Below are 14,902 nucleotides of genomic sequence, written 5' to 3'. Positions count from 1 at the left end.
AGAGGGGGTAAGAGGAAAGAGGCACCACTCTGCAGCTCTCAAAAATGAACCAGATCTGCCCTCTGTGGCCTATTAGAATTAGAATTTCAATTAGAATTACATTTAGAATTAGAATTAGAATTCCTTCATTGTCATTGCATACAAGACACAACGAAATTGTAAGAAAATGCTTTTTCTCCCCGTCGGGGAATTGAACCCCGGTCTCCCGCGTGACAGGCGGGGATACTAACCACTATACTAACGAGGAGACAAACTTTTTGTAATGATACAAACAATCAATCAGTACAATCAAATCAATACAAAAAAGTTTCAGATACCTTGTTTCAGAAAAAAGTACAAAGTAAAAGGTCTATTTCTTAGTTTCATTAAATACGTTTTAGTAGGCTACTTATGAACTAATAGTACCATGATCACACTTGGCTACAATCTGTTTTTAAGCTTAGCTGTTTATTTGTTTTCTGTTTTGTTTTATTTTGTTTTGTTTTGTTTTTTGGAGAAAAGTAATTTATTCTTCACTTTTGGGACTTTTTTTCTCTGTTTATCTCAACTCATTTGTCTAATAACGGCAAAATACCAAGAAAGACATAATAAGAAGTAGGCCATGACATAAAGAAAGTGAATGGTGTGTTCGTGTAGGTTCTCAACTTTTAGGTTACTAAGATGTAGTGTGTAATATTCTGATGTGTTTATGCCACAAACAAAACCCTTTAGGGTCACCCAGACTGAAGTCTTGTGGGCCCCTATTGTAAGAAATGGACTGAGCCAGTGTCTGGGACAAAACTGGTCTGCATTTTGATGGATGAAAAGGTGAAGCCATCCAACCTTCATTCAGTCCACAGTACATGGAGGCATCCATTGAAGGTAGGAAAGGTGGAAAATACTCTTTTTTAAAATAGATGAGAAACTGATTTGCCTAGTTCCTGCACTCTACACTAGCCAACACATATATAAGGACATATAATATGTAAAGTTGTGCCCACCCATTTATCATTTTCCTTTCCTTAACCTTTGCCGTTTTGGCCTTTATTCATTTAACCCTAAGCTCAGTAATGTCAAATGTTAGTCATCTCATCCCTGTGACTCTAACCTCTTTATTGCCCTTGTTCTTTTAGCACTCACCCCTTTATTCTTAATCCTTTACTCATTTGACTCGTGCTCCTTTAAGCCTCCTATCCAAGTTAAGCCGAATTATATAAACTTCAATCGTGAACTGTAATTTAGGCCTATGTATTTGTATTTTTTCCTTTTAAGTCAATTCAGTCAAGCTAGACTGAAAAACACGCCTTCTTTTGCCCCTGCCCACCAGCAGCAGCAGCAGCAGCAGCCTGTGGAGTGATTCCTCTTACCAATACACGATCTTTTGCCTGCGCTTCTTATCAGCGTGTAAACTTGTGAGTCTGTTCGTCCGAGCGGAGCCGCAGGACTCTCCTCCTCCTCCTCCTCCTCCTCCTCCTCATGCTGTATTAACCTCAGCGAAACTTTCGACTATCGATCACAGCACATGTCATCTGCGGTAGGAAGTGAGCGGGCCGCTGTAAGACAGAAGATCTTCTAACACACGAAAATACACACATACATACACACACACATAGCCTACACACACACGGTCCCGTCCTGCGAAAACCAGCAGCATGCCTGTCCGGGTAGCGATGCAGGGTCCCGGGCCTTGGGGGTTCCGGCTGGTCGGGGGGAAAGACTTCGAGCAGCCGCTGACTATTTCCCGGGTAAGTTCATTTATTTATTTATTTCTCTTTTAAATCGGTTACATTGTGGTCTACTGTAACCACACCAGGCCCTGTCCCACGATTGCGACACTGTAACCTTTCTTTGTTTCCTTTCGAGAACAAAACATCTTTTTAACCGCGGAACATGAAGCGGTATCACTTAGGCTTGTAGTTTTCGGTATGTTGCTGCCGTTGCCGAGAATCGGTTCATCCCAGTCCCTTACGAAAATATTCTCACAGCCAGAAGCAATCGGGAGTTAGTTTTCCAGTGTTTTTACATCAAGAAAGAGCCTTCAGAATAAATACAGATTAAGCCAAGGACGCCTTTTGATCAGGGAAACCCCCCTCCATCAATAAAGTTAATTATTATTATTATGTGAGGAGATGTTTTGATGCTGGGTGTGAGCATGCACACAAGTGGACACTCTGTGTACACAGTGTGACATTTTGTGTACTTTAAAGTGAGACACTTATGCACACAGTGGGTGGGGAGAGTGAAAGCAGTGAGGAATGGACTATCTAATTTTCTTTGGCTGTTATATCCTCATGTAGTGTCTCACTGTGCTCAGCTGAGTTGAATGAGATAAAAGTGAAATTATACTATCCCTCGTTTGGTTGGGGACCTGCTGTGGCTGTCTCCAGAACTCCTGGGTGTCCTCGGACCTCACTTTGAGAACCACGACAATTTAAGACTTAAATTGATCGCTTTTGTAGGTCATAGTCCCACAACAGGATAGGATGTTTAGGATATACCCATGCAAATCCGTGTTACAAGCATGATAAGAGTTTTACAGTGACTCTATTCAGCAGCTTTGTCTGTGACACATGCCAATAAAATCCAGCTTGTGCTTTGCCATCCTGGCCCAGGGTAGCGTCTGCTGCTGTTCCTGGTCATAAATGTTGTTGCACCGGTCACTCCGCCCATGGAAAAGTGATGAGGAATTTAAAAAAAAAAAAAAAACACTGACCCTTAACCCTCACAGCCTGAAGCATGCTGCTGTTTATCTTTGATTGGTGTTTCCCCTGCAGGCAGGTCGAGCCGCTCACTGACAAACACCTCTCCACACTCTGCCAGCAGCCTCTTTCACATGTTTACTATAAATAATCCTGCGTGAATAAAGGTCCTTGAAGGTCACAGATAAACAATAGAGCCGAGTTGCAGTTCCTGAGAGCATCATGGGATTGTATCCAGGAGGAATGAGAAGTTATAATATCCTATTTGACTTTTTTCCCATAATAATAATGGTATATTGATATTTATAGTGTGATGTGAGAGTTGATATTGTCTTATATTTTGGATGTGCTTTAAAGGTTATGCTGCGGTGAAGGAATGTGATTTTCTGAACTTATTAGACCAAAGACATTACTGATGACTTGTTATCATAAATCTCCTGGATGTCAGTATACCATGAAAGCACCAGTAGTCCCTACAGTGTTGTTCCAAGATCAATATAAAGTTAATTGGTCAAAGATATTGTGATATTTGATATGGATTTTGGGGTTAAATGTTTAAAAAGACATGAAGTATGTAACATTTTTGTCAGCTGTGGTGTTAAATATTTGATGCTCATTATCCAAATTCACAATTCCAACTCATGTATTGTCAATTATTATTAAAAATCCTGGGTGTTTGATGTTGCAGGTCACCCCTGGGAGCAAAGCAGCCCAGGCCAACCTGTGCATCGGAGACCAGATTTTGGCCATTGATGGAGAGCCGACGCAGAACATGACTCACCTGCAAGCACAGAACAAGATCAAGGGCTGCGTGGAGGAGATGGTCCTCTCTATAGACAGGTAGGAGGCGGCGACGGGTGCCTGTCTGCTCCGCATGGCCTCGGGCCTGAAAAACTCTGAGTAATCTGAGACCGCTCAGCCACAGCACAGCTGTTCTGGGAGTGACATGGTTTTGTTTATTCATGTTTTGGGAACGGCAAGACCGCCTTTTGGTTTTACTGTAGTCCTCAATTTGAGATGGATGTGCTATGTTGTAATCCTGTGTGGTATCATTGTATTACATAATGACAGTCTGGTAACTTAATGATATCAGCAGCGGGTGAATTGAAATAGAGTCAGCAGGCAGGCTCAAGCAAATGTGTTTGGTCACAGAAACGGAAAAAAAAAAAAAGTTCTTGTTTGAAGATGACAGCAAATCCTAAGATCAAGACTAATTTTCCAGCTCCGATTAACCGTAAGAGTCTTTTTTAGTGTGTGCGTTTGTGGTTTGATGTCTTACAGTGCAATTAAACACATTTTCATGATTATAGCCTTGAAGTTTTGTTTGCTCCTCCTGTGTTCTTAGGTCAGAATCTAAAATGTGGTCGCCGCTTGCATCGGAGGAAGGGAAGACGCATCCCTACAAGATGAATCTTGCATCGGAGCCACAGGTGCGTGTCTGCTGACTCAACATCAAAGATGGACTTACTGTAGGACTTTAAACCTTTAAAGTGACTCACCCGGCTCTTTCATTTAGAGCGAAACCAGAAATGGGAAATCCCATGTACAGGTAGCCATATGTTTTCTGGAAGCCAGCACATTCCCAGCAGGCCAGCAGAGGCTTGTGGGTTTTTTTCTTGATATTGCCAGCGATGAAGTCATTGTTTACTTCCCAACAGGAGATCTCCTAGGAGACGGTAGTTTATCAGCCAAGCGCTGACGCAAGACTCACTTCCTGCCGGCTGAGTGGAAAGTTGAGGCCAAAGTGTGAATTCATGTAGGAACCGTGTGTTTTGTCCCAGTCTGTGCGTCTCTGGTCACAAACGAAGCATTTCGCTCACACATAACACACAGAGCACTTGTCTGTCCATCACTTGGATGCCTCTTCACCGATTTTATTTGCTCAAAAGATCGTGTCATGCCTTTGAGGTTGCAATAACATTGTTCCATGTAAATAATGTCAGTTACATTTCCAGTCCCGCTAGCTTTGTTGTCACTCGCTAGCAAAGAGTCTGGGTTATAATTTAAATGTCAGATGCTTGAAGCATGAGCTATATTTGGAGGCATTTCCATGTTCCCACTGTGAAGCATGAGCTGGATTTGGTGGTATTTATGCGCTCACTTTGATGAAATGCCAGTGGCATGACGTCTTCAAAGGCTGCTCGCTGGTCAGCTGTAATTCAGGAAGAATCCACAGTCATACATTATACCACTATATTTTATGCTACTTTTGTTTGTTTTCATGCATCTAACTACAGGCAGCAGTTGAAGCCTTCAGATGAAGAAGCAAATAGGACTGTTTGAAGTGATGCTTCCAAATCTCATTAGTAAAAGGGTGTACATTTTATGCAACATGGTGTGCATTAATAGTTAAAAACAAAAATTTAAAAAAATGGAGGTTGGTTATTTTCCAATCTTATGTAACAGTCGTACACCAAGTATTTTTGACTTATTATGGAAGCAAAAGCACATTTGGCTGTTCAGAAAACTTCAAAGTAAGAGTTCATCTGAAGGCATCAGTGGTTGTGTGTGCAACATGTGTTTGCATGTTCCAGTCAGTGAGTTTTTTTATTGCACAAATTAAACAGCAGATTCCCCAAGTGCATGTTTCCACACACAGAGCTTTAACATAAGTTTTTTGTCTTGATTGACAGGAGGTCAAACACATAGGCTCCGCCCACAACAGGAGCGCTCTGCCCTTCAGTCCCGCAGGCTCCAAGGTGGTGACCAGCCAGTACAACAACCCCGCCGGTCTCTACTCCTCAGAGAACATCAAGAACTTCAACTCCGCTGTGGACGGCGCCAAAACCGTGGCAGCAGCCAACGAGCCCGGCAGCGCGTAAGTTTTCAAAAACTTCAAGTCGAGAGCGAGACCAGAGCTGTCACAGCTGTTGAAAATCCAACCTGGACACTAAATGGTTAACCCCACACCGACACGTCTATCAGCTGTTTCCTCTCTGATAGTAACCACACACCTTTAGATGACAAAACCGGGTGCGGCCGTCATCCGCCAGTCATTAAAAAGTGCAGCAGGCCGAAAGAGGAAAACACACAATAACAGCAAACATCCAAATGTAAAAATAAAACTCAAAGGATCAACAGAAAGTATGTGGATGATTACCAGTGTTGGAAAGAGTACTGCAAACTGCTGCTCAAGGAGAAGTGCTTTTACTTTGCTGATATTTTGCTGCAGTAGAAGTAGAATTTCTGCTGTAAAAATCTGTTGCAGTAAAAGTAAAAAGTGCCCCATTCAAAATGTCCCAGCAGTAAAAGTGACTGATTTACTTTTTCAAACAGTAACTGTGTTAGCTGTGATCTTTTCCATGCAGTTAGAAAAGGAGGAGAAAACATGCTGCAAAGTACATGCTTTTAAAGGTGCTTTCTGCAAAATTGCCAAGTGTTGATTCAAATGACACATGTGGAATAAGCACATAATATGATGCCTGAGTCTACATGGTTCTCAAGGTGTTGATTTTTTTTTTCCTGCTATTTGCCACATTTTTGCCATTTGAGTCTAAATGGCCCTTGCTCCCATCGATCACCTGCGGTTTTTCATTGTGAAGCTTTTATTGTGAAATAATGTGGAAATGACAAAAAAAAAAAAAGGTAGAAGCAGATTCCTCTTCTCCTCTCTGCTGACTGAGCTTTTATTGTGAAATGTTCCACAATCAGTCAGTGACCAATTGTTGTATGTGATGGATCTGATTTAAAATGCAGTGAAGGACAAAACTAAAAAAAATCTAAAAAAAAAAAAAAAAAAAAAAGTAACTTAAGTAAAATTACTGACAAAAAAAATTCTCAGAAAGTACAAGTACACAAAACAGCTGCTCAATTACAGTAAGATGAGTAAATGTAATTAGTGATTTCCACCTCCGATGGTTGCATGCTGTTACAGTAACTTAAGTCCTGGTAACTGACATGAGCCACATACAAAATGTCGCTGTTTCACAGAAGGCCCGTTCATCTTTTTCTGTTGAGTTGTCATTGTGTGGCTTAAATCCTAAAGAAAGCTCTTGAATTCTATCAGTTCAGTTTTTCCAAGGCAAACAATGATTGAAACCGAAGCATGGGGTAATTGAACCATCACACATCACACCTTTATTCTATCCACAAAGAGTCATGAGACAGACTCTGAGACACCGACTGGGTCTGGCTCAGAATAGACAAGAGACCGAGAAAAGTGCAAGAGCTCAGAAAAATACTGTGTTAGAATATTTCATATTGGCTTCATGTTAAGTTTAGGCTCATTACAATACATTTACAGGTACATCAGTTATGTTGGGTTATGTCAGTGGTATGTACAGATACATTGTTGAGGCGAAAGCACACACGTTTTCCACTCACCTTAAACATTCGTTCATACAGTGAAGTGACGAATGAATGTGCTTTGATGTGTTGTACTGAAACAGACCCACTTGTTTTCACAGACAAGATCAGTCCAAGTCGGGCAGACGGCCGCCGCTCGCTGCAGACTCGGAGGTCTACAAGATGCTGCAGGAGAACCAGGAGTCCGACGAGCCTCCCAGACAGTCGGCCTCCTTCAAAGTCCTGCAGGAGATTCTGGAAACAGGTGCTGAGCCCGGCTTTCACGTCTCTCTCAAAAGGCAGTGTTTTTGTCAGGTTTTGGGACATATTATCCAGCTTTAATTAGATAACCATTTTCCTGTGTTTGGTTACACTTTATTTTAACTCCCCACTCCAATTAAGGATTTATAATTTGCATTTAAACAGTAAAGGAATAATTAGACTTTTATTTTACCTGAAAATACCAATGAGGAGGTGTCCTTGTTTACAATTGTGTCGAGAAATGTGTCAAAGGTTAAACGAACAGAATAAATGGGTACATTAAATTAAAATTACATTAAATAGAGAAATTAATATAAAAGTATAAGATTAAAAAACAGTCAAAAGCATAGTATGATCAAAAGCAGTTCCCGTCAAATAAAACAAGATCAGAAATAAGGCTTTCGAACAGCCTCAGTGGTCGCAGAGAGTTCAGTTTTAGGGTCTTTTGTTCCACATATATGGAGCACCAGGGCTGGGCCATATGGACAAAATCAAATACCACAATGTCTTTGACCAAATACCTGGATATCGATATTGTAGGAATGACTGTTGGCGCTTTCATAAGATATTTACACATAAGACTTTTGCTAAATAATCATGAGTCATGTGGATGTGATGACCAAGCAGGTGCACACAAATAATAAATCAGCTAGGAGCTAGGACAGTCCAATATGTTCAGAAAATTGAATTTCTTTTCTGTAATGCAGCTTTTAAGACCAGGAAAGGACCTCACGTACGGCATATCACAATATTACAGTGTCTGAAATCCCAAATGATACCTAGTTTGATATCACGCTATCGATAAAGTATCAGAAAGAATGTGGAATAATCAGCTGGAATGAAACAGAATGAAATGGCATGAATGAATGAATGAATGAAATTAAATGAAACAGAAAAATCCAAGACAATGGTGATCTAATTAAGGATTGATGAAAATAACAAATAGAAAGCATTTGTTAACTGCTGAAGTAAAGACTGTGTGTGTGTGTGTGTGTGTGTGTGTGTGTGTGTGTGTGAGAGAGAGAGAGAGAGAGAGAGAGAGAGAGAGAGAGAAAAACAGCTGTAATGTAGACTTCACTCTGGTATACAGAGGCCATGAAGCTACAAAAGAGAAAGCAGTGACATTTTGACATGTGTCTTCCTGCCTGCAGGTGACTCTGACAAGCCGTCGGGGTTCAGGAGCGTGAGAGCTCCCACGACAAAGATCGGCTCGTCGGTGGGGAACACGGAGAAGCTGTCCATATGTGACAAATGTGGATCAGGGATTGTGTAAGTGCCGCAGGACTCCTCGTTGTTCTGTTTTCAAGACAAACGTGTGTGTTCGCTTGTCCCCTCGGGGCGATTTGAAGGTGATACGTCGGTGTTTATGGCGCTCAGTTTTGTAACACTTGGCACATTTCCACACGGTGACACAATGTTGTGATGCAACACAGAAAAGAGCCCCGAGGTGGTTTGTCTCTCCTCTCGGACTCTGTCTCCTCCTTGTGGTTGAGTTCAGCTAAATGAAGCCGCAGCTCGGATTTCCTGCTTGGCCTCATAATTTAGTTTTATTGGATGTTTTTGCTTAAAGTGATCATTAACCAAAACTGTTCCTCAGCTCCATTTTGTCCATAAATTTCAGAATTGATTAGCCTATAAACATTTCAAGACACTGGATTGGACAAAACAGTTTAATTTGAATTCATATAAAAGCCTAATCACCCACTAGGAGGAGGTGTTTTTTTTTCCCCACAGTCTCGCTGAGACTTTATTTTTATCTGCTTACTGTTATTCATTTATTTATTTAAAGATGCACTGTGTGGTTTTGGCTAATAGTTGTTTACATTAGGCCAGACAAAAAAAAATTCTGGGTTCCGGTTCCCAACCGAGTGTCCCATTTAACCCCCGAGTCAGGTTGTCGGGGGGTTTTAATTTAACAATCGCATAGCGGACAGTTTTGCATCCAAAAACTCTTAGTACCTCTGAGATGAATGTAGGGTAGTATGTCCAAAAAAATGCCTGCTTTGTTTCTGTCTGATGAAACATACCTTGCAGTTATTTCAGTTTTCGAAATGCATTCTTTAATTTAGTGACATATTATGCAGCATAGCAGTGAATCTTATTCTCTGACACTTAAATTCTGGAAGATAAAACCTGATTGTTGAGAAAACATGTTCATCATTTTGAGAATTGCACAAAAACACATGGAAAAAACTATCGCCCAATCCAAATAGCCCTGACGATACATTTAAAGGAATACTTTAAAGTTTTGAGCGAAATCCCCTTTACCTGTCTTCCCCAGACTGAGACAAGACGTTCGATCCATGTCCACCTCTGTACGTTCAGTGGTTCAATTTCTATGGGTAGCATATTGTGTTACCTTGTATAAAGGCTTGATGTCTATGGGAGTCGTTAGCCTAGTTCTGTCAAAGTGAAAAAAATAAACCTTACAGCAACTCTAAAGCTGTTCAAAAGTTTTTTTTTTTTTTTTTCAGTTTGACAGAACTAGGCTAATGACTCCCATAGACTTCAAGTCATTATGCTAAGCTAACACAAAATGCTCCCCAACCCAAGGAACCGAACCACTGGATGTATAGAGTTGGAAATGGATCGAACGTCTGGTCTAAGTCTGGGGAAGGCGGAAAAACAGGTATTTTGCCCAAAACGTTGGAATATTCGTTTAATGTACTTATTTTTACATCCAGCCAAGAAACTAGCACCTGACTTGAGTACTGTGTTTTGAAAAGTGTGTGTCAGCATTAATGTGATGTGTGTATATCGCTGTTTTAGGGGGATGGTGGTGAAGCTGCGGGACAAGTTCCGTCACCCCGAGTGCTACACCTGCGCAGACTGCGAGGTCAACCTCAAACAGAAGGGACATTTCTTTGTGGAGGACCAGATTTATTGCGAGAAGCACGCACGCGAGCGAGTGACCCCACCCGAGGGCTACGACGTGGTCGCTGTCTTCCCCAAGTAGACTGCTCCCCGAGCGCAGCCTCGGACCCCACGGCACTATGGGACACCAGAACAAATGAGACGGGACGCCGTTTAGCTCACACCACTCCTAGAAGACTATGAAATGGTCTCGTCTTTCATTACACGTCAAAACAGTCACTTACAGTAAAGTACTACATATTTTGACTCTGATGATTTGCACATTTGGCATTTAAGAAAGGAAAACCAGTGAATGTGAGGTGGCGAAACAGTCGCTCTATTTAAAAAAATATTTGTTCCCCAACATTGAGTCCACTGCAAGACACAGCCGCTGTATTTCCATAATGTATTTGTCTTTGTACATGTTTATTATGTTCTTTTGTATCATGCACAGAATGGGAAACTTGGCCATTATAACCCCCGAAACTAACCCTGTGTTTTCTATTTGCTGAATACATAGGCCTACTCTTATTCAGAAAAATAGCTCAAAAACAAAAATACACATCATTGCCAAATAAATATTTTAGCTCAAAACAACCATCTTCTCTTGTCTTTGCAGATTATTGCTTGTGCTTTGTGGCCTTTTCAGTAAAAACCAATGGTTGTGAGATTGTCATACAAATAAGTGCAACATGTTTATGAAATCATATATCATTACTATAAGCTTGCCTTAAGTGCTGTAAAGTGTTGGTATTTTACATTTTACAAGGAAGGGGGCTTCTTGGAAAGAGATATTCTATAAAAGGTTGGTAGTGAAGCATGTCTGAGATCATTTTCACCACTCATTCACTGACAAGTAAAAGGCAACGGGGAAAATGTTGGATTTCTCCCTTGCAAACATCTTACAGTTCACTTCCTCAGCATATCTGTAGGAGATGCTCGGGTTGAGGGACGCTGCAGGTGGGCAAGAGGATGCAGGTGATGCGGAGTTCCAGTCGGAGGATGAGACGCTTGTTGCGCCGCCCAGGTGGTCCGCGCCGTGCCCGTGCTGCTCGCTCATGCGCAGTGTCTCGGTCAGCGCCCAGATGTAGTTGTGGGCGAAGCGCAGGGTCTCGATCTTGGTCAGCTTCGCGTCGTCCGGCAGCGCGGGCAGGATGCTCCTCAGCGCGTCCAGCGCAGAGTTCAGGTTATGCATCCGGTGGCGCTCCCTGTCGTTCGCCTTCATTCTGCGTCTCCCCTTCTGTCCGGACGCTTCGCATCTTGTTTTGTGTTTTGTGAGTTTCTCAGAGGAGCCTCTCGCTGCGCCGTGAGTCTGTGTGTTTCGGCACTGATGATCAGTGCAGTTCTCTGACTTGTCGGTCACGACGTTGCGGACAGTTGGAGAAAATCCACCGAGCGTCACCGCGGGGCTGGTGACGCGCACTTCGGAGGAGACGCACGGTAGTTTGGGAGACATCCTGTGCAACGACAAACACGGCTGGTCATCAAGCAGCGGCCTTAGTGGAGACACTCAAAAACAAAATAAAACACGTAATGTGTCAACACAACTGTGGCTACGACGCTTGATTTATTTGGTTTGCTTTCCAGTAAGAAAACGCTGCAAAATGTACATGTTAACAATTAAAGTGCAGCTTTTAAGTTAATTTTTTAGTGCCAAGTACTGAGTTCAGACTCAGAAGTTCAGGAGTTTCCAAAGCAGTTTCATCTGTTCAAAGAATTTGGGTCACAACATCTGCAATGTCTTGAAACAAGCTGATTTGCATATTGACACGTCATTTTACTATTGGTAGAATTGGTGGAATTCACTTATTTCAAGGCTCAATATTAGAATAAATGACTTTAAATTGAAATTTAACTCTTTCACTATATTTATATAGTGAAAGAGTTCTCCCTTGCTGGCGCAGCTTTTGTGCCAACACTTACTTGTGACAGGTGAAGCCCAGATGAAGAGGCAGCCAATCTCTTGTCCCTTGTGCTCAGCAGACAGTGAGGGACTGATGCGCATCTCTGTCATTTTATAAGCCCTTTATCTTATCTTTTTTTGCTTGGTTCTACGCCTGAATCAACAGCGCCTGTCAAGTGGCCAATCAGCTTCCAGACGACGCGTCCTGCTCTCTCTCTCTCTCTCTCTCTCTCTCTCTCCGTCTTTGTGTGTCTTGTCAGTGCTGTTTTCATTTTTCTTTGTGTTTTCTTTACAATATTCAGTCCAATTCGAGTTCATTGAGGTGCCAAATGTACAATAGGGTGTCATTTGGATAGACAATACGTGACACTCACAACAGCCTTCCGTGTAATTCAAGCGATACCAAATTTCACCCAATAGTTTTTATCATTATGGCGAGGAAAAACATATCCACAAATAAATTAAGCCTTACATTAAAAACAATCACACCAGAGGAGCATTCAGGAACAATGTTGCCCTTAAACTGAGAGTTTGGTGACTTATTTCTGGTAATAATTTATGACACTGACCAAGTAGTAAAATTTTGCCAGTTGCCAATTATTGCCATTATAGCACCAAGAAAATTTGTTCATACAGGCGAGCTCCAAAGTTTTGACAGCACGTGATATCAGCTGCAGGGACTTTGTCAGACCTCAGCAGCAGCAGCAGGGTCAGTTTATGATGCATTTATGATGCAAAAACGTCCGTCCAGAGCCCAAACGCTGTCAAGCTGGCATCCCTGAACTTTATTTACATTTCTGTCAGTTAAATGGCAGCCAGAGTTTTGGAGCCGGACGTAAACAAATTCAAAGGACAGCAATGACATGAAACCCAAATTATCCCACGTTTTGAACTGATTTGTGCTGATTCAAAACATGACTTTTATTGCGCATTGAAATTCTTCCACCAAATCCAGACTTTTTTCTTTTGTTTTTTAAGAAATTAAAATCTGGTGAGTTTGGGTGCACACCATTGGTAAATAAATGCATTTCCACTCAAATGTTTTAACACCAATGACTTATGTCATCACAAGTACCGTCACCATGTTAACACTGGAGAGGCATGGACAAGGTCATTGTTTCTCCCTCGGACCTTCCATTAAGTTAATATTCACATTTAACATATTCACTTTCCAGAACAAACAACTGAAACTGGCTTTTGTGATTTTTTGCAGACTTCTATCCTCACAGCTTCTTACCACAACATTTTACGCACTGACCATATTGACACGGGTTGTATAGTGGCCATGGTAATTTGGTCATTTGCTCTCTAAAATAACTCCCAAATGGATCACATACTGAAGACCACAGAGGAACGATTCCATTCTCATATCTCTAAATTAATGATGTTGTTGCTGCAACTCTATGCAGTTGTGCGTCTCTGCTTGGAGATTGTGCGCTTATCTGGTGAGCTGTTCGGCATAAATTGCCATTGAAAATGTTTAATTAATTTGGTTCTTGCTGCTTGAATTACACCTGTGATTGTTTCAAGACTCAAATGGCCCTCTGTTAGTTCCGTAAAATTTAAACTTTAGCACAGAAAATAGCAATGATGATGCTTCACATTTATTATAAAACATTTGCTTGTTGCTTTAGAGCGCAATGAGCTGGTAATTGGATGTTGACAATTACGCATGGGGCCACCCAACACACAGGATTTGAAAGGGTGAAACGCGCTGTCCGACCTGATAGTACAAAGGGTCTCGTCATGGCTCACATAAAAAAAACCTCAGTTTCTACTGAATTGTAGGCTTATATCTGTGCGCCATCACATCTCCAAAATACAGCCAACATCGCCAAAGTTCATTTGCGCATTGCATCTGCATTTTTAAATCTTATTTTTGAGAATTAAAAGATCAGTAAAATGCAACAACAATATGCAGAAATGTCGGACCTTTTATGAGCGGGAGGAGGGGAGCGTGGCAGAGCTCGAACGTGATTTACAATTGCCAACAAAGGATCACAAAAGCACTCCTTAACTTTCTGTCTAAATATGTGTTTTGGGAACAATCTGATAACCATATGCTTTCAATAAAATGGACAAATACGCTCGTGAGATAGGAGATGGTGCCTTGCTGTTATAAAAGGCACGAAAAGTCTAAAGTAAACTGAATATTACCACTTTACAAATAATCTTTGATGCCAAATCCATATTGGGATATCATGGACAGGTGTGGGTTTGAAGTTGTCAGTCTCTCTCCTTGATTTTTATCAGTGTGCTGTAGTGTCCTGCTTGTTATGCAAAGTATAGGCAAACATAGGCGCCCAGTTGCTGTGGAAATAGCAGATATCGGAGCAGACTTGGTACGAAAAGTGATTTAACAATATTTAACAATAAACTGAGCAAGCTCCAGAGCAGGTGATACCTGCCCGAGTCTCCTGATTAATACTTCCTCTACTACTTCACTTTACAGTCTCTTGTGCTTATTTATTAAACGAAATCTATTTATTATTATTTTAGCAAACAGAGGTACCAGGTGGGGCTTTATTTTCATCCTCAGCTTTTTGTTTGAAGGACGTTTTGAGGGGGGCAATCAAAGTCCAACAACTCGCTGACCAGATTGTTGTCATCCCAAACTAGCAGCGAAGCCATTGAATGTGCCCCCCCTCCTCTTGTTCAATCTGGTAAAGAGCTGCCGAGGGAGGAAAAAAAAAAGAAAAAGGGAAATTTCTTTAAGAAAGGAAAAACATCTTAAAAACATTTAATTGCAACCCGGATGCCATATGTACACCTCTTGTGAAAACCCTCAACAATGTGACTGCCTTTTAGAAAGTATAGAGTGCGCCTTTGGAGACGTGTGCGCTTTTGGAGAGGTGCGCGCGTCGTGACCAGAATGACCCCGAGCACACTTTACACAAGAAGTAATTCACTTTTAATGTGCTTT

The 14,902-nt window shown here is 41.5% G+C and overlaps 1 protein-coding gene and 1 non-coding gene across 2 annotated transcripts; one reads left to right on the top strand and one right to left on the bottom strand.

Annotated features, from left to right (window-relative positions):
- Nucleotides 1–175: 175 nt before the first annotated feature.
- On the bottom strand, nt 176–247 carry trnad-guc (transfer RNA aspartic acid (anticodon GUC)). Its single transcript has one exon. It is a non-coding gene; the product is annotated as a tRNA-Asp (tRNA).
- A 1,110-nt stretch (nt 248–1,357) lies between these two features.
- pdlim1 (PDZ and LIM domain 1 (elfin)) lies at nt 1,358–10,688 on the top strand. The gene is made up of 7 exons (XM_030071415.1): nt 1,358–1,724; nt 3,367–3,518; nt 4,024–4,108; nt 5,312–5,496; nt 7,085–7,227; nt 8,375–8,492; nt 9,993–10,688. The coding sequence occupies exons 1-7, from the start codon at nt 1,632–1,634 to the stop codon at nt 10,177–10,179; spliced, it is 963 nt and encodes a 320-aa protein (XP_029927275.1). The 5' UTR covers nt 1,358–1,631; the 3' UTR covers nt 10,180–10,688.
- Nucleotides 10,689–14,902: the final 4,214 nt, after the last annotated feature.

The sequence above is a fragment of the Myripristis murdjan genome, chromosome 15 (genome assembly GCF_902150065.1).
Source record: "Myripristis murdjan chromosome 15, fMyrMur1.1, whole genome shotgun sequence".
Lineage (NCBI taxonomy): Eukaryota > Metazoa > Chordata > Actinopteri > Holocentriformes > Holocentridae > Myripristis > Myripristis murdjan.
This window is presented reverse-complemented; position numbering and strand designations above follow the sequence as displayed.